The sequence below is a fragment of the Mycotypha africana genome, assembly GCF_025528875.1.
Source record: "Mycotypha africana strain NRRL 2978 chromosome Unknown BDF20scaffold_1, whole genome shotgun sequence".
NCBI lineage: Eukaryota > Fungi > Mucoromycota > Mucoromycetes > Mucorales > Mycotyphaceae > Mycotypha > Mycotypha africana.
This window is the reverse complement of record NW_026515725.1, coordinates 855,992-872,384: the sequence shown is the minus strand read 5'-3', so window position 1 is coordinate 872,384 and position 16,393 is coordinate 855,992. Positions and strand designations below refer to the sequence as shown.

The 16,393-nt window shown below is 40.3% G+C and overlaps 6 protein-coding genes across 6 annotated transcripts; 3 read left to right on the top strand and 3 right to left on the bottom strand.

The window, feature by feature from the left end:
* Positions 1-1,007: 1,007 nt before the first annotated feature.
* On the bottom strand, positions 1,008-4,417 carry BDF20DRAFT_842552 (pyridoxal phosphate-dependent transferase). The gene is made up of 5 exons (XM_053079512.1): positions 3,952-4,417; positions 3,739-3,874; positions 2,235-3,646; positions 1,746-2,142; positions 1,008-1,664 (listed from the first exon to the last, which is right to left on the bottom strand). Exons 1-5 carry the CDS (start codon positions 4,060-4,062, stop codon positions 1,450-1,452), a joined length of 2,271 nt encoding a protein of 756 aa, XP_052940341.1. The 5' UTR covers positions 4,063-4,417; the 3' UTR covers positions 1,008-1,449.
* Positions 4,418-4,818: 401 nt separating this feature from the next.
* BDF20DRAFT_842548 (uncharacterized protein) lies at positions 4,819-6,651 on the top strand. The gene is made up of 4 exons (XM_053079511.1): positions 4,819-5,258; positions 5,353-5,555; positions 5,632-5,715; positions 5,797-6,651. Exons 1-4 carry the CDS (start codon positions 4,935-4,937, stop codon positions 6,491-6,493), a joined length of 1,308 nt encoding a protein of 435 aa, XP_052940340.1. The 5' UTR covers positions 4,819-4,934; the 3' UTR covers positions 6,494-6,651.
* Positions 6,652-6,741: 90 nt separating this feature from the next.
* On the top strand, positions 6,742-8,782 carry BDF20DRAFT_842543 (uncharacterized protein). The gene is made up of 4 exons (XM_053079510.1): positions 6,742-7,180; positions 7,263-7,490; positions 7,618-8,074; positions 8,138-8,782. Exons 1-4 carry the CDS (start codon positions 7,105-7,107, stop codon positions 8,505-8,507), a joined length of 1,131 nt encoding a protein of 376 aa, XP_052940339.1. The 5' UTR covers positions 6,742-7,104; the 3' UTR covers positions 8,508-8,782.
* A 1,990-nt stretch (positions 8,783-10,772) lies between these two features.
* Positions 10,773-12,098, top strand: BDF20DRAFT_21067 (UreD urease accessory protein-domain-containing protein). Its single transcript, XM_053074930.1, has one exon. The coding sequence runs from the start codon at positions 10,941-10,943 to the stop codon at positions 12,063-12,065; it is 1,125 nt and encodes a 374-aa protein (XP_052940338.1). The 5' UTR covers positions 10,773-10,940; the 3' UTR covers positions 12,066-12,098.
* A 444-nt stretch (positions 12,099-12,542) lies between these two features.
* Positions 12,543-14,330, bottom strand: BDF20DRAFT_842532 (uncharacterized protein). The gene is made up of 3 exons (XM_053079509.1): positions 13,641-14,330; positions 13,421-13,526; positions 12,543-13,356 (listed from the first exon to the last, which is right to left on the bottom strand). The coding sequence occupies exons 1-3, from the start codon at positions 14,083-14,085 to the stop codon at positions 12,678-12,680; spliced, it is 1,230 nt and encodes a 409-aa protein (XP_052940337.1). The 5' UTR covers positions 14,086-14,330; the 3' UTR covers positions 12,543-12,677.
* A 749-nt stretch (positions 14,331-15,079) lies between these two features.
* On the bottom strand, positions 15,080-16,307 carry BDF20DRAFT_21016 (uncharacterized protein). Its single transcript, XM_053074929.1, has 2 exons — positions 15,272-16,307; positions 15,080-15,152 (listed from the first exon to the last, which is right to left on the bottom strand). Exon 1 carries the CDS (start codon positions 15,894-15,896, stop codon positions 15,306-15,308), a length of 591 nt encoding a protein of 196 aa, XP_052940336.1. The 5' UTR covers positions 15,897-16,307; the 3' UTR covers positions 15,080-15,152; positions 15,272-15,305.
* Between the last annotated feature and the right edge of the window lie 86 nt (positions 16,308-16,393).

Here is a 16,393-nt window from a genome sequence, read left to right as displayed (position 1 = left end):
GAAGCAGTCGTGTTCATTCGAAGCATAAAAATAGACTCGTTGGTAGGAAAAAAGAAAGAAAATGCGATAAAGAGAGGAAAAGAGAAAAAGAAGCAAAAGAAAAGAGAGAAGAGCTTTTTTTTTTTTTTTGATAGAAAAGTAAAGAAAAAAACCAAGGAAAGCAAGGAATAAGCTTGAATTTATACGAACCAGAACATAACGGGTAAAAAAAGAAGAAATGCACCATTTACTGCTACTCACTATTATTACTACTACGACTACGACTACGACTACCACTGCGACTACTGCTACTAGCTCTCCTTCTAAGCCAGCTGTGACTCCTGCGCAAGACAATGGCTACCACTCTAACTATGACTACATCATCATTGTATTATTCATCTTGAACCTATGAAACGTGGGCTTCAATTAGAGTTATTCAGAAAAGTCTCATGATCGGGAAAACTATGATGAAAAAGCATTGTTGGTGTGGCAAAAAAGAAACTCCCTCTATTATCCTTTTAACAAACAATTTGCAATGATTGATCCATTGATTGGTTGAGCGCGGTGGGGGCATCATCATGCCCACACACGTACCCCAGAATTGGAAAAATTATAGAAAATTAAGGGGCTGGGCCTTTCTTTTTTTTATTTCGCTTCCCCCCGTCATTGTGAATTTTTACAAGATGAAAAAGAACCTTTGACAACGACATTTATTTCAATAAGTGGGTAGATTGACGAGATGTTGAACTCTAAAAGATCGGCTTGTCTACTTTTTTTCACGTGATACATACACAAGGCCCTTTTTTTTCGCGTTTAATTCTTTTTTTTTTTTTTTTTCATTATGGAGTTTGCCATGCTTTTTCTTCAGTCGCTAGAATTGGCATGTAGGAGTTTTGATCCAATGCTGGTATGCATGATCCATCTGTTAAAAGGCAAAGGCGGGTCTCTCTCTTATCAAAGAGAAAAAAGAACAATAGGAAAAGTCCGGAGCCACTATTTTTGGGTCTTCAAATCTAAATTCGTGTCACCTTGAACTTTAATATTTTTTCAATTTTTTTAATTTAATGCATTTCAATGGTTTCTGTACCGACAGAATCTGTTGTCAATAGAGTTGCTTTTCCGAGGACATGTCAATGGGTGACATGAACTCAAAACTTGAATAACTGGCGCTCACCATGTCTTTAAAGGAAAAATTAAACCTACTCCAAGTAAAAATCAAACCTATTCTTACCGCTTACATCATTCGTTCATCAGCTTTTTATTGAAAAAAGTTTAATTGTGAAAAAGAGCCTACTAAAGCATGGCTAACCCTATCCATGTTGGATAGAGTAAGGGGCGGCGATACTTTATTTTAAAGTTTACTCTAGAGAACAGTGAGTAGTAGTAGTGCGTGGAGAGTCCGTTGACGGAGAAAATATCTCGCTTTTTTTCTAAATAGGAAAAATAAAGGTATATCAAACTACACAGATTCTATAAAGAAGTTTGTTTTAATGTCTCTAGCAAAGCCATTTCACATTGCTGAATTCTCTCTGGTGTTGTTATCTGTGAGGCCATCAAGTAGATGACGTTACCCAAAGGTCGAGCAAACAAGTGGATGCCAGTTTCTGGCGTACCATCCAAACCATTTTTGTAATGAGCCGAGCGTAATTTTTGAATGATGGACGCGGATACCGACGAGCCATAGCCTAGTCATCATAAGAAGAACGATAGGGCGTTTAGAGCATGATGAGCAAAAAAATAAGGGCACGATGTAAAAATAGACGTACCTTTGGATTGAAGATCTTTGAGTTCCACCGCCAACACAGACCCCAAGGTCATGACACTCTCTACTTGATCGAGATGAGATAGCTCATTCACTGTCTCTGGACGCCACATGGACCACACAGGACGCTCGTTCTCTGTCTTGTTCTGCGGTGAGGGTGTCCATTGCTGACGGAACGGTGTCCAAGCATTGTTGGGTGAAGCTAAACGGTCGAGGGTGTCAATCGAGGTGCTGGCTACAGCACAACCCATGGGATGGGCGGTGTAAGAGTGACCATGCAATAAACAATCGGGTTTCTCGTTGCTCAAGAAGTGGCGATACATCGATTCTTTGGTGACGGTGAGAGCGAGTGGTAATAATCCACCTGTTAACGTTTTGGCATAAGCTGTAATATCGGGTTTCTATATGAACGGCGGAAGAGGGGGTTAAACGTGGTCGTCCCTGCTCAACAAGTGGGCCCCTCTTTGTTGTCACTACTACTACTACTACTTACCACACCCAAGAATTCAGAGGCGGATCGTCTACCTAACCTATACCAACCACTGAAGACTTCATCAAAAATAACCGGCAATCCTTTCATTGCAGAAGAAGGAGGGGCAGAGCGTTGTGGGTCCTCATAGAAAAGGTCTTTTTCTTCTCTGACGGTATCGATCAAGACCCGTTGAAACAAAGGGTCGACAAACATCATTCCGCCCGCTCCCATGAGCACGGGCTCCATGAGTAATGCACCGATGGAACGCTCTTGTTGCTTCAGCATGGCGAGCTCTTGGAGAATATAGGTGCGATAGGTGGTGGCCAAAGCAGCGTCTCTGTCGACGCCTACTTTATCCACAGAATAGATAGCATCCAACGTGTCATAATACTTGACTGTAGGTGAGGCGTCTGCGTGTTGTGTTTCTTTTCCTTCTGCTGCGAGGATGGCGCTGGGGATGCGAATCAAGGGCTTTCCTTTGGAAATATGGACCGTGGGAGGCTTCAACCAGTGACCCCGCGGTTTGTACCAATGCACTTGATCGTTGTAGACGTTGGGGGCACACGCGTCCATGGCGCCGATGGTATCGCCATGATAGCTGCCTTCGATCCCCAGAATCTCTGCCGTCTTGCCTTGTGTGTTATGACTGTCTTGCATCGGACTCCCGAGACGCGCGGTGAAGGCCATCTTCATAGCGACCTCCATGGCGGTCGAGCCATTGTCTGAAAAAAAGACACGAGAGGCCCAGGTGTCTTTGTGCAGCACCTTTTCGGCGAGACGAAGCGCAGGCTCATGGGTGGATTCAGGGAAAATAACATGACCGTAACGACCTGCCGCATGCGCCGCGGAGAGGGTCAGATCGGGGTTGGCATGACCCAGCCCTTGTGTCCACCAACTGGCACAGGCATCAAACATTTCCTTGGGCTGTCCCCCGTCGTAGGTGGTGAAATGGTCTTGATGCGCCGAGTCAATGACCGTCACGTCCTTGACGGTCTGATGCTGTGTAAAAGGCCACCAGAAAATGGATCGCGATTTTTCGGCCATGGTCTCCAAACGCTCGAAACGTTGTTCGTGATAGGCATCGAGGTGCTGAATGACGGGGACGAGATGTTCGTCCAGCTGCTGATAATAGGCCTTCATGGACGCTTGATCACGCACTGGGTCCGCTTCGTTCACGGGAGGCGGCGGAGGTACGGTCACGACCAAGCCTTCACCTCTCCCCCCGTCCGAGGTCATTTTGCGATATCTCTCCCCAATCAAGACGTGATTTCTGTAGTGGGGTTGCTCGAATAATAAAACGGCCGGAACGTCATAGCCGCGTAAATGGAGTGATTCAAGAGAAGTCAAGGTGGTTGAAATACCGCCCAAGTGACTATCACCGATCAATAAAGTGGGGAGTCGCAGTGATCGATAAAAATCGACTTGAGGTGTACCTTTTTTTTTTTTTTTTTTTTTTTTTGTAGTTGGGGGAATGCCCGTGAGTGGGGAGGAAAACGAGGCTAAAAAATTTAAAATCCCTACCTACCCGACATGACCGGACTGTGAATTCCTCCAGCGGTTTCTAAAAAGTAATAACTGCCAAAGGTTGGATTGGTTTGCGATTTTACATCTTGAAGCATTTGAAGCTTGACGTGTCGAAGGACCTCTGCATCGGCAGGCGGCTGTTCAAAGAAGGAGGGGATGAGTAAAAAAAAAAAAACATGCACTACGCGTCATACGACTCCCAAGTAGGGTGTACCTGATCAGTAGCAATATGAGGACTGACAGGATCAGGATAGGTGTAGAGTGTCTTTGTTTTGACTAACTTGGATGGATTATACGTCTTGACATGTCTTTTATAGGCATGCATGCATCAATTTTCATCCGTGCCCCTTAAAGTAAGTGTGTATCAAAGTCTCTTTACTCTACCTTTCATCGCTATCTTTTGGATAGCCTGTTTGCACAGGTTTGAGATAATACACATCACGTAGCTTGTGGGCGGCTGTATTTTTCAATTGTTGAGAGGCAGCGGCTGCACGACATAGACCCGTGGCAAACACGGTCTTGCCTACATTGGTATTGGCTGCAAAGAGTTGATAGGCCTGAAATGTCCTTGAGGGTAAAAAGGGTGTAGGCATAATCTATATAATGGTTTTTTTTTTTTTTTCACACACAAGGTAGGAAAAAAGAAAAGAAAACAAAAAATGCAGTGTGGTACACTCGCCTCATGAATTAAAAAACACCCGATAAAAAAAAAAAAAACCAACCAAACAGGATAAAAGGCTATTGGTCATAGTATGTAATTTCATTTTACAAGAAATGACGCGTTTCCATGACTACCTTACTATCCTATATTCTTGTTTTTGGGGGTGGGGGTGAAGAGGGACGAGAGGATTGACAACATTCTTTATCAAAGTGGGGTGGGGAATGGGGGAGCAGAGAGGGGAAGAGAGAGAGAGAGAGAGAGACACTAACTATTTCAAGTGGATGGATAGATGGGCCAGATTTGTAAGATTTAACTATGTATAAATTAAAAAAACGATTAAAAAAGAAAAAAAAAAAAAAAAAAACGGTCCTTGATAAAAAGACGACTTTAGATAAGCGTATAAGCCATTGTTCCCTTTCCCATCATCATCTCTTCTTTCTCTTTTTTCTATTTTCTCTGACCCTTTTCTTTTTCTTTTTTTATTTTTCCTTTTACCTTACATTAACAGCAAAAAACACATTTCTTTCTATTTCATCATGTCAGCTTTACGGTTTTTCTTTTTCAACAAAACATCAACAGCAGCGCTGAAACGGAAAAGGAACATTCATTTCGTTGTTGCTGAACGGTACCTGACAACGTCCTTCTCTACGAGACTTGCAGCGGTCACCACACAAGAACAACAACCACAGCAACAACAACAACAACAACAAAAGGCAGCAGATGCTAGTTCTCTATCCGCCGCTGCCTTCCATGCTTTGAACAGTAAAGCAGCAACAGAAGGCATTCTTAGAAATGATTGGACAAGAGAGGAGATCCAAGCAATATACGATTCTCCCTTGATGGACTTGTTGTATTACGGCGTAAGGTTACAAATGCCCATCGGGATTCTGAGAATTCTTTCTCACACACCTTTTTTTTTTTTTTTTTTTTTTTTTTTTTTTGCATTTTATATAGGCTAAAACACATAGAGAGAATTTCAATCCTCGCGAAGTGCAACAATGCACTCTACTTTCCATCAAAACAGGTGGATGCACAGAAGACTGCAAATACTGTCCTCAATCCTCTCGTTATAAAACGTCGGTGAAAGCTCAAAAAATGCTTGATTCAGATTCTATCCTTTATGCTGCTCAAAGAGCCAAAGACGCTGGTAGTACTAGGTAAAAAAGCAAAACAGCAGATGGGGCTTTGTGATCGGGGGCATATCTTTAATGATCTCTCTTTTTTTCTCAAAAGATTCTGTATGGGTGCTGCGTGGAGAGATTTAGCAGGTCGTCATTCAAACTTTAACAAAATTTTAGAACATGTTAAAATCATTCGGTAAGCAAGCAAAAAAAAAAACAAACAATCCATCCTCTTGTTTCTTTTTGATATTCATTGAAATCCAATCGAGTGGATTAGCGCCATGGGTATGGAAGTATGTTGTACTTTGGGTATGTTGAATGAAGAACAAGCCAAAGCACTCAAAAATGCCGGCTTAACAGCCTACAACCACAATTTGGACACGTCGCGTGAATTCTATCCAAGAATCATCACCACGCGTAGTTATGACGAACGTCTTGAAACCATCAGCAACGCTCAAAAAGCGGGCATCTCTGTTTGCTCGGGTGGTATCATCGGTCTCGGTGAAAGAAAAGAGGATCGTGTCGGTCTCCTTCACACATTATCAACGCTCCCTCAACATCCTGAAAGCGTGCCTGTCAACGCCTTGGTGGCCGTCGAGGGAACGCCCTTGGAGAAACAAAAACCGGTCTCTGTCTTTGAAATGGTGCGTATGATTGCCACAGCACGTATTCTTATGCCTAAATCCATGGTACGATTGTCAGCAGGACGTGTGCGATTTTCTGTACCTGAACAAGCCCTGTGTTTCATGGCGGGGGCCAATTCCATTTTTACAGGAGATAAACTGTTAACAACACCGAATAACGAGTTTACAGACGACCAAAAGATGTTTGAGTTGTTAGGTTTAGTACCCAAAGCACCTAATTTTGAACAAGGTGCTGATAAAAGAAAGGAGGATATACCGGTGTATCAAATGCCAAAATGCTTCAAGCCTGCTGCTGCTGTTGCTGATGCTGCTCAAAACGATGGGCAGTAAATATAGAAATCGTGAAAGAAGAACAAGAACAAATAGTCAACCATCATAATTAAGAAAAAAAAAATGCAGCTAAATAAATGCTTATAGATGATTTACATTGATACAAAAATAAACAAAAAAAGAAAAAAAAAAGAAAAAAAAAAAGAGAAAGATGCTAACAATTTATGTATGTAATGTATTTTGTTCATTTTGATTGGTGGAGAGACAAGCTTCTGTGATACTTTTTTTTTTTTTTTTTTTATTTTGTAAATAAAACTAAATTCTTCTCTTCTAAATAAACCATAAAGATTGTACTTTTTTTATTTTTTTTTCTCTTTTCTTTTTTCTTTCTTCATACAAGAATTGCCAACCAGGCTTCCTCTCCTTATTATTTTATTCCTCGTAGAAAGCCCTCTTTTTTAACGACAGCCCTTTCACCGCCAAATTGACATAGCATAGGACAGCTTCCTCATCTCTCTTCATTCGCACCATTTGACATTTCTTTTAAGACACCACCAAAATCAATTTTAACAACTAACCGATAGCAAAGGTCATTTCAATGAGAATGTTGCTCTCGTAGAAATCTGCCACTATCTAACGCATTCTTTTTCTTTTTTCTTGATTGAAAACAGATGGGCCAATTCATTTCTAGCTTGAATCTCCGTCCTGGAGAAGCTCTCGTACCTGAACTGGGTTTCGACATTGAAAGTAAAACAGAAAAAAAGAAAAAAAAACCCAGCTTTTTTCATCATTTATTTTTTAACTTTAAATTATTTTTTTTTTTTGTTAGACGCTACACCTTCTCATGATGAGTTACAGTTGTACAACAAACTTTCTGCTTTGTTAGTCAGACCAGGTCCTACGTTATTATCTCTTTTAAAGAGTTATGTGCCTGCTTCTGAGCAAATTCGTGATGCCATTGCCAAGCCTACACACGAAAACGAGACAAGAGCTTGGGATGCTGTTGCACCTACTGTAGATATCTTGCGCGAAATCTATGATTATTCTGCTGATCTACGTAAAGTATCGAATGAATGTCTTGAGAACTTGTTGAACTTGGTTGATTAACATCCTATTTTTTTTATTTTATTTTTGTTTTTTCCTGCGGGCGGGGGGGGAAAAAAAACTCATTTTTGTACATATAGAGGAGGGGCTACCTGAATTATTAAGCGTTCTTTGTCAAGGAGATGTCAACAAGAATTTAGAAACAAATCAAGGCTTAGCCAAGTTATTTGCAGAACTGCTTGATTTTGTGTTTGAATTTGATCATTTGAAAATGAGAAGCCCTACATTACAAAACGACTTTTCTTATTATCGACGTATGTTGCAAAGAGGAAGATACAGTAGTAGCAGTAATAACAACAACCATCCTACGAATAGTAGTAGTAGTCACTCGAATGCCATGTCAGATTTGAGAAGTGCCATGATAGAAGATGATCAAGCCAATCGCATCTCTCTTTTCATTGCTTATCCAACTCCCATGCTGAAATGCATTATTGATACAACAACGACCTTTGTCAATAACAATAAATTGCAAAAGAGTGTAGGTGATTGGTTGGCAGCTTTATGGGCAACATGCTTCAATACCGTGAGCAAAAAGAGGTGAGTCATAGTAGCGCCGTTCGTACAGTTATCGTCACTTACATTATTTTTTTTTTGCTATAGAAACCAAAACCCGCAAATTGCAGCATTCTGTATGAAAGTCATGGTGGTGTCCATCATCCTGTACGATCATATAGACCCAAACGGCGCATTTTACAAGAATTCGCCCATCAACATTAAAAACTCTGTCAAAATCATACAATCTGTACCAACCACTCTTAATTTATCAGCTTCATCCACTTCAACCAACACGCATCACGGCGGCAACAGCAGTAGTAGTAGCAGCAGCAGCAGCAGCACCAGCAGCCGCAGTCGACTTCTCACCAGCGAATACAGCTCCACGAACCTCTTATCCGCTTTGAAATACAATTCGAAACATTTGAATGATGAAACCACACCAAAAGGCGTAAAGAACTTGGTCTTGGCCACTTGAGCCAACTTTTTCAAATATTTTATTTTTTTTTCACTCAATAATACTACACTACTTATTACCAACTACAGCTATTTTTACTACTATTACTACCCACTACTATCATATCTTTATTTTTCTTTCTCTCTCTATATATATACATCTATAGTCTTTTTAACAACTGCATTCAAATTCTTTTCATTATCATACTATTACTAATCTTAATAATACTTGACTATGTGTATATATATATGTAAATCTATAGATCCTAATTTTTTTTTTTTTTTTTTTTTTTTTTTGATTGAGAAAAACTTTATCAGACGACAATCTGAGAATCCTCTATGCCCTTCACCAGATGGGGATCCGTAGTTGTTGTTTTTGTCACTGTTTGCATGCGCAGACAATGAGGATGTGGCTGCTTATTAACAAGCATAGGACATAGATTTGGGTATCTCTCCCGTCGTATGTCTAGTAAATGTAGGGTAAATGAAAACAGGATGGAGATTAAACTCTTTTTCTTTTTTTATACATAGACTTGAGTTGCGGTTACATTTTTTCATGTTGAACAGTCGTAACATGTCCGTGGTGAAGGTGGTCCAAAAAAATTGAATAGAGTATCTCAAAGCATGAAAACTTCATTGTCTGTGCAACCCAACCCCACCACAAAAGTGCCACTCATTGGGTCATGGGCTTCGTCTTCATCCTCAACGTATCAACGTTTGATTTCTGGTTGTACGCTTAGCATCTTGTAGACAGTCATCATCAACCAAGGTCACTGTGTTGTGTTCAAATGCGATGACGGATGGATGACGGTCAGAACTCTATTCTCTTTTCTTCTTTTTTGCCATCGAAAATAAAAACTAAATTCTATCAAAGTGCTTGTTCAAGAATAGCTAGAAAAGATCCCAGACATAATGCGCAGTATGATTCACTCTCTTTCATTGATAATGCATGCATCGATATGGGTAGGACGCGTTTGCTAACGTATAAAAATTGTCTATCAATGTAGAATTGTTCTCTCTGATAAAGCGAATCAGTAGCCCCCTGACTGTATGGGCTGATACGAAAGATGTATATATCTTGTATGCCTCACAAAATACGAGCAATAAGAAACTCACTCCAATTGTGGATGCATAAACCATGTCTGACCGACTATAGTCAGTCGAGAGTTCAATTGAATAGCTATGAAGAAGAACATCCCGAGCAATAGCACTTTGAAACGCGTCCTACCCATATGAATGCCAATAAGAGAGTGAATAGGATTGCGCATGATCTCCGGATGACTCAATAGCATTACCAATCCCTCACCCTCTTTTCATTTACCATCAGGGGATAAATACCATCAGTTTTTTGCCATGTCACTCCTCTTCCTATGCTTTCCTCTGTGCTTTACATAAACATTTCTTGAAGCCCCGTTTTGGATTTCCATTAGGGTTTGCTCTACGTTCCATCTCGCCTCTTACCGTCCATCTCAGTGGGTATGAGGACTATTCCTGTCTGAGCCATATAAAAAGATGGGCTGTGTTGCCATAGTAGATGTAAGCTTCCTATTGGAAGCAACCACCTGTAACACTGGGTGGAAAATGCATCTTCATTGACAAACACTCTACTACAGTCATTAAAATGCTGGCATTTTAAACAAAGTTGGTTTGCTTGCTTTTCTCTTACGACCGAAATCAGTCTCCACACCGTTTATCTACCCCCTGATTCATTTCTTTCCTATAAAATGACTCATGGGTTCTATGTCCTCTTCGTGACTACAAGCACAAGACAGTGGGTTTACAAAACTTGCTCAGGAAATGAGTGGAGGATTGGGTCCAAAGTTTAGAAACGTGCAAAATAAAATGAACAGGGGACAGAAGATGGAATGTTTATAAAAGATTCCTTCTATCAATGCGCTATTCATGTTGATTACACTGAGAAAACCTCCAACTGAAATCGAATCGTTCTACAAAGAATTTCTGCTGGCTAAGGAAATGACGATGTCTTTCAACTATGTCTGAGCTTTGCTCCCCCCCCCTGAATCGCTCTACCAAATAACCCCGTTTACGTCAAAAAAGAAAAAGTCCCATTTTTTGCATTAACCGTTTCCCTTTCTCCAATGAGAGTGTGATGAACGAATTCCAATAGTGACAGGCGTAATTGTAGTCTCTCTACAAATTCAAAAGCACTGTAATAGCCACTGCATAGAATATCAATAAATCTCATGGACCGATTCTGCGATGATCTACCACCCCCTTTTCTTTACGAATTCTATAATTTCAACTATTTTTTTTTTTTTTTTCCAGTTTCTGCTCTCCTTTCATTTGATCTAAAAGCCCAAGGTTACATAAAACTGACATGAATGAGTAACGTGAATGGTCCAATAAGGTGGAAAAATAAAACCACCCATTATGCGTGGAAGCATATTTGTCTGCTTTTTACCACCCTTTTTTAAAGAAAGCCCATAAGAATTCAATGAAACGTTTTGAGACAGCAGCTGACAATGAACCAGGCAAAGGCATTTTAATCTGTCAGTGTTTCAACAAGCAATCCAAGTTTGAGCGCATTCATGCTCAATACCCTCTCAAATTCATCCCAACCACAGGACATGCTGATCGATTAGCTGTTGTCTACATGCTCAGTTATGGTGGTGGTGTTATTAGTGGCGACACATTCGATGTGGAAGTCAAAGTGAAACAAGATGCCATATTGCTTCTCATGACACAGGGCAATACCAAGATCTTTAAAGATCGCGTTCATCAACGTTTATGGTTGTCCTCGCTTCAACAAGAGCAAGAAGGCGGCTTATCCGCTGGATCCATTGTGAAGCATCTTGCCAACTGGGTGCCTGAAAAGCTCCGTAGCCTGATACACCCGGCACCTGCTGAAGTAGCCCCTTCCGTTCAACTGATCCATTATACTGTCGAACCCCATGCTTCTCTCTTTGTTATCCCTGATCCCGTCACTTGTTTCCGCCATTCTTCATTCCAATCACGTCAGGAGATCCACTTGGCCGACGATTCCTCCGAGCTGATATTGTTGGATTGGTTTACGAGTGGTCGTATAACACGAGGTGAAAGCTGGTCTTTTCGTCATTATTCAAGTCGCATCCATGTGCATCTTGGGTCACGACTCGTCATCAAAGATGCAATGGTGTTGGAAGATGAGGCCTATATGAAGGAACTGCAAGAACAACAACAGCCACAACAGCATTCGGATGAAACGGCCTATGCATCTCGCTTGAATCCCTACCTTTGTTTTGCTACCTTAATCATGATTGCATCACAGCAGCAGCAGCAGCAGCAGCAGCAGCAAGACGATGTGTCGGAAGAGCAAAAGAACAGTAAAGCTTTGATGGATGCCGTAGGTTCGATACAGAAAAAGTCGGAAGAAATGAGACTGCTGCCAAACTCTCTAAAATCAGCACAAGACAGAGAAGTGCTGTGGTCCGTAAGCCCTGTGTTGAAAGGAAGGGGTGTGCTTGTACGTATTGCTGGTATTCATTCAGAAAAAGTAAAAGATTTTGTAAAGCAGGAATGTCTCGGCAAAGGTCTAGAGCAAATTGTAGGCGATGGCATGTTTAAGAAAATATTGATGTAGACCCCCTTTTTCTCTAAAAATAAAAAAGCCAAAAAAAAAAAAAAAAAAAAAAAAGGTATTATTCTATACATTCACAAATGACGGATCATTAAAGAAAGCCGCCAGTTAGAACGCTATGTAGAAAGCCTAAGCACAAAATCCTCTCTATCAGATATTGCAGCCACTACAAGTGATTAGGCATGCTTGCAGTAAACATAGCAAATTTTTGTCATATTATTACACTGGCTATGATCTGACAAGTGAACGTTATCAGTTCGTACCCAATGCCTTTACTTTTTTGCAAGTGTTGCTTTACAAAGCTGTTAAGCGGCTGTCCTCTTTCAATCCACTGCACAAAAGTAATTCCTGATGTAAACTTTTCCATCATTGTAAATAAGTGGACCGAAATCAAATTCAATCTTTTGACTGCATTAGCTACATTGTTGATCTCTCCTTTTTTCTTTTTTTTTTTTTTTTTTTTTTTTTTTTTTTTACAAAGTAGCTCTTAAAGACATAAAGTATTTTCTGATAATGTCTACAATAAAAACGCTATTGTATAGCTTTTGACATTGGCGACACAGTAGCCATAAAATGTGTTCTATTTGGGAATGATGAAGTGGTTGTTGTAGACATCTATGAATGGTTCAGCGCGTGAAGCTCGCGTATCTTGGTTATATTTCGCTTCAAATCTTGGTACTCATCATACAGCACATCATCTTCAGCCTTGAAGTACTTTACGAGATCACCACCTTCATCTTCAAACCATTTGTCCAAGACTTCTTCTATCTTATCCATCTGATACGTCAAGTCAGGTTGATTCTTCGATAGCTCTTTGCCTACAACTAAAGCATTATATCTATTCTTGACGACGCAGGAAAGCATGGACAAAAATGTACGCCAGTTCCATCCGGCATGCATAAGCAGTAATTTCTGACATTCTTGGAGAAACTCGGCCTCGTCCACACTCTCTTGAATATCCTCAATGGATTTCCTGCAGTCGTCATAATCCTTCTTGAGTGAGCGGTAAGTATGCATAATATTGTTTGCGTTAATCCAATTGTGATTGAGTGATATAGCAGCGCCAATGTTCTCCACTTGATGGAACCAGTCAGAAGGAATAAACATGGTTTCGCCATCTCTTTGATAGATGACGACTCTGCGTGCTTCATTAAAACGAGGAAACTGGTCTGGGTCAACGTGACGGACATCATATACTTGATTTCCATATTTGTCTTTGTAACACTCTTCTTGATTTGGTGGAAACATCGTCCATTTCTTTACACCACAAATATTGCTTGACCAGGAATGAGATCTGATAAAAAAATGTCGGGTTATTCACTGACCAGCTAATTCTGAGAAAATTGTTATCTTTATACCTATGAACATCAGCATGAAGAGGCGTGAACGTTGTATGTCCTCCAATATAAGAGAATCTATAATCATCATCGCCTTTCTGTAACCAATATTCATTGAGCCAATCATCTGTTTAAAGTGCAAGAAATAAAACAGGGCTAAAGGGTAAGCCCAAATGTGAAAGGCAGACAAAGCTGATTTCCTTTTCTTTTTTTCTTCGATTCATTCTGCTATTCTCCTTACCTTCGAATAGGTTGGGAACTTTATAAAACTTGTCGTCTGGAAACGTTCTCATCATATGAAAGTCTTTAAAGTACCAGAGAGACTCTTTACCGTCATCGGCTTCCCATAGATCTGCAAATTGTTCAAAGGACATGGACTCTCTCCACTGATCCGTGAAATGACGTTGGTTACATTTAGCGACTTGACTTTCAGCGCTTCCAAAATGCTTCCGCATATATTGATAGTTAGGTTTATATTTGGGTCGGATATTCTCGGCTACTTCATCTAAATTATCCACAGGCACAATCCACTCTTTTCTAGCCTTCCAATTATCGATGAAAGCAGGGCCAATAATGCAAGGCTTATTGGGAATAAGGTGATTTTCTAAAAATTCTTCGTACGTAGGAGGAACTTCATAGTACGGAATGTGAAGATCGTCGTCAACATTGGAAATCTTCTCGGTCATTTCACCAGATCGACCTCTTATCTTTGAAAAGCTGCTGTTGCTTTGTGGTCAATTTAGACAGTGACACTCTATAGTTTTTTTTTTCCCTGGCCAATCAACAGTAACGTACCGCATGAATTTTTCGGCCAAATGCCAAAATGTTGCATTAAGAATTGACCCTTATAAGAGTTATGAGCCATATAGTTATGAGAGACCAGAGAACCGACTCTTATATAAATGAGTTTGTACATTTTGCTTTATATATTGTGAAAAGAATAGTTGAGAATCTATCCTCTCCAATTTATATTTCATAGTATGTTTCAATCTTTTTTGTTTTTGACTTAATAGAGACGTTTTCTCTATTGTCAACACGTCTTCCACCGAAATATTCCCACTTTCGTATAAAGGAAAACGGTTGAAAAGGGTTAAAAGTACGAGTCGGATGGACCTTACTTAACGCTTTTTAAGGAGCAGACAAAAAGGAGTGTATCCTTTTTGTTTTCAGTAACGCCAATAGATTATGAACCGGTGTAAAGGTACAGGGGTAAAATGCATAACAGTCGACCTCTACGAGAGAAAACCCATTCCCCCCAAACGCAGCCATGCTATTAAGGGAAGGAGAATACGATCATCTATTTAAACACGCAGTTTGCTCTTTAATTTCAATATGCTTTTGCACTCACAACTTTCGGAAACAACGTATACGCCACACCTGAAAAAATGAAAGCTATTCTAGCGATCTATCTCACCGTTCTTACATTCATCGGCTATACATATGCTGCAGTCATCGATCAAACAACTCAGGAAGTAGAGAGATACACTGATTACGTGCAGAACGAAGTCGCGGCAGATTATCATCTTGGTTATTCGGCAGCCGTAAACTCCATCGTGCGCTCTCTCTTTAAATAGCAAGCCAATTTGTTTTTTCCAAGCTCACTCAAGATGTCGGACACAGTCGGAAGACATTTTTTTCTTGATACATCTAGTAGTATTCGCCCAAAAAACCAAAGATGCTACAAGCTCAACGCATTGTTTTTCCATTCGTTTGCTCAAAATCAAAATACGCTAATAAAACATCCCTATTGCACCTTAAAAAAATGATAAAGAGGCAAAATGTTAGATACACAGATCACTTAAAGAAGCGGGAGACGATGAGATTTGAGACAAACAGCAAGGAAAAAGGGAAAAAAAAGAGGGGAATACCTACGGCACTTTTCATCAAATAGGTTCTTTATCGATAATTACACTTGCCTTTGGTCCGTTTCTGATCTCTGAATGCTTAGGATATGTGTTTCCAAAGCACTGATTTGTTCTAGACCATTCTTTTCTTTTCCTTTGTATTCCTGGATCTCCTTCTTCTGTTTTGCTACCTCTACACTCATATCATCGACTTTGTTTTGCAGTTGAACAATACGATCTTCATTGTCACGTGCGATGGAAGCGAGTAGATTCCTTTCCGAGGATTTTAACTGCTCGGTAAGCTGAACAGATCTTCTATAATACTTTGCAATATCATGCTGCTGAGGATAGGCGTCTGCCGTGGATGCCGACAGACGAGCATCGTCTGTTCCTTCCTCTTCTTCCTCTTTGATCGCTATGGAATGCTTGCTTTTATCCATGATTTTCCCGTTCAAGTGTAAACGATTGTCTTTTTCCATGCTAAAATAGCTTGTGAATTGTTGTCTGTCAAAGTCACTCAAGGAAGTAGTAGCTGCAGAGGGTCTGCGTTTCCAGGATGCTCTCCTTGTTGCTGTTGCTGTCTTTTGAAAGGCCATCTTACCCTTCTCGTTAGGGTGATTCCTGCTATTTCCCAAGGACAGAGGGGCTTTCATTGTGTTGTTGAATGGATAGGCATCGTTATAAGTTCTCGATGCTGTAGGTTCAGAAATAGATGGTTTTGGAGCACTAATTAAACCTGCCTTTTCTAAGTGCAGATGTATGGTTGAAACGATAAAAAATGATATTGGTTTTGACTGGCAGCCATACAATAGGAGCCAATTTGATGTGCATAAACGATAGAATCGGGTATAAGTACTATTTATTATGACAAATAGGTATGATTGTCAAGGCGCCGTATGCTTGCAACAGTTTCCTAACGTTAACGCATGTGAGGGGTGGATTCTACTTTCAAAAGTTTGTCGACTTTCTCATTAAATATTCCTGTGCTTGTTGAAGCAATTATTTCAAACTGCAAAAAGCCGAAATACCTTCTCCATCATTAAACCTTGGCTACGCATTTTTCAGCAAGCCATAGGCAACAGTAATCATTAAGCCTACATCCGACATATCACACCCGTTTTTAAAGTCGCTCTCAAATGTTTACCCGCAC

Coding starts and splice junctions, on each gene's coding strand:
- BDF20DRAFT_842552 (XM_053079512.1), bottom strand. CDS start 4,062: ATGCATGCCTATAAAAGACATGTCAAGACGTATAATCCATCCAAGTTA. Junction 3,647..3,738: donor TCACAGTCCGGTCATGTCGG/GTAGGTAGGGAT, acceptor AAAAAAAAAAAG/GTACACCTCAAGTCGATTTT. Junction 2,143..2,234: donor CCTCTGAATTCTTGGGTGTG/GTAAGTAGTAGT, acceptor CCGTTCATATAG/AAACCCGATATTACAGCTTA.
- BDF20DRAFT_842548 (XM_053079511.1), top strand. CDS start 4,935: ATGTCAGCTTTACGGTTTTTCTTTTTCAACAAAACATCAACAGCAGCG. Junction 5,259..5,352: donor TGGACTTGTTGTATTACGGC/GTAAGGTTACAA, acceptor CATTTTATATAG/GCTAAAACACATAGAGAGAA. Junction 5,716..5,796: donor GAACATGTTAAAATCATTCG/GTAAGCAAGCAA, acceptor CGAGTGGATTAG/CGCCATGGGTATGGAAGTAT.
- BDF20DRAFT_842543 (XM_053079510.1), top strand. CDS start 7,105: ATGGGCCAATTCATTTCTAGCTTGAATCTCCGTCCTGGAGAAGCTCTC. Junction 7,491..7,617: donor TGATTATTCTGCTGATCTAC/GTAAAGTATCGA, acceptor TTGTACATATAG/AGGAGGGGCTACCTGAATTA. Junction 8,075..8,137: donor AATACCGTGAGCAAAAAGAG/GTGAGTCATAGT, acceptor TTTTTGCTATAG/AAACCAAAACCCGCAAATTG.
- BDF20DRAFT_21067 (XM_053074930.1), top strand. CDS start 10,941: ATGAAACGTTTTGAGACAGCAGCTGACAATGAACCAGGCAAAGGCATT.
- BDF20DRAFT_842532 (XM_053079509.1), bottom strand. CDS start 14,085: ATGACCGAGAAGATTTCCAATGTTGACGACGATCTTCACATTCCGTAC. Junction 13,527..13,640: donor AGTTCCCAACCTATTCGAAG/GTAAGGAGAATA, acceptor CACTTTAAACAG/ATGATTGGCTCAATGAATAT. Junction 13,357..13,420: donor CTTCATGCTGATGTTCATAG/GTATAAAGATAA, acceptor TTTTTTTATCAG/ATCTCATTCCTGGTCAAGCA.
- BDF20DRAFT_21016 (XM_053074929.1), bottom strand. CDS start 15,896: ATGAAAGCCCCTCTGTCCTTGGGAAATAGCAGGAATCACCCTAACGAG.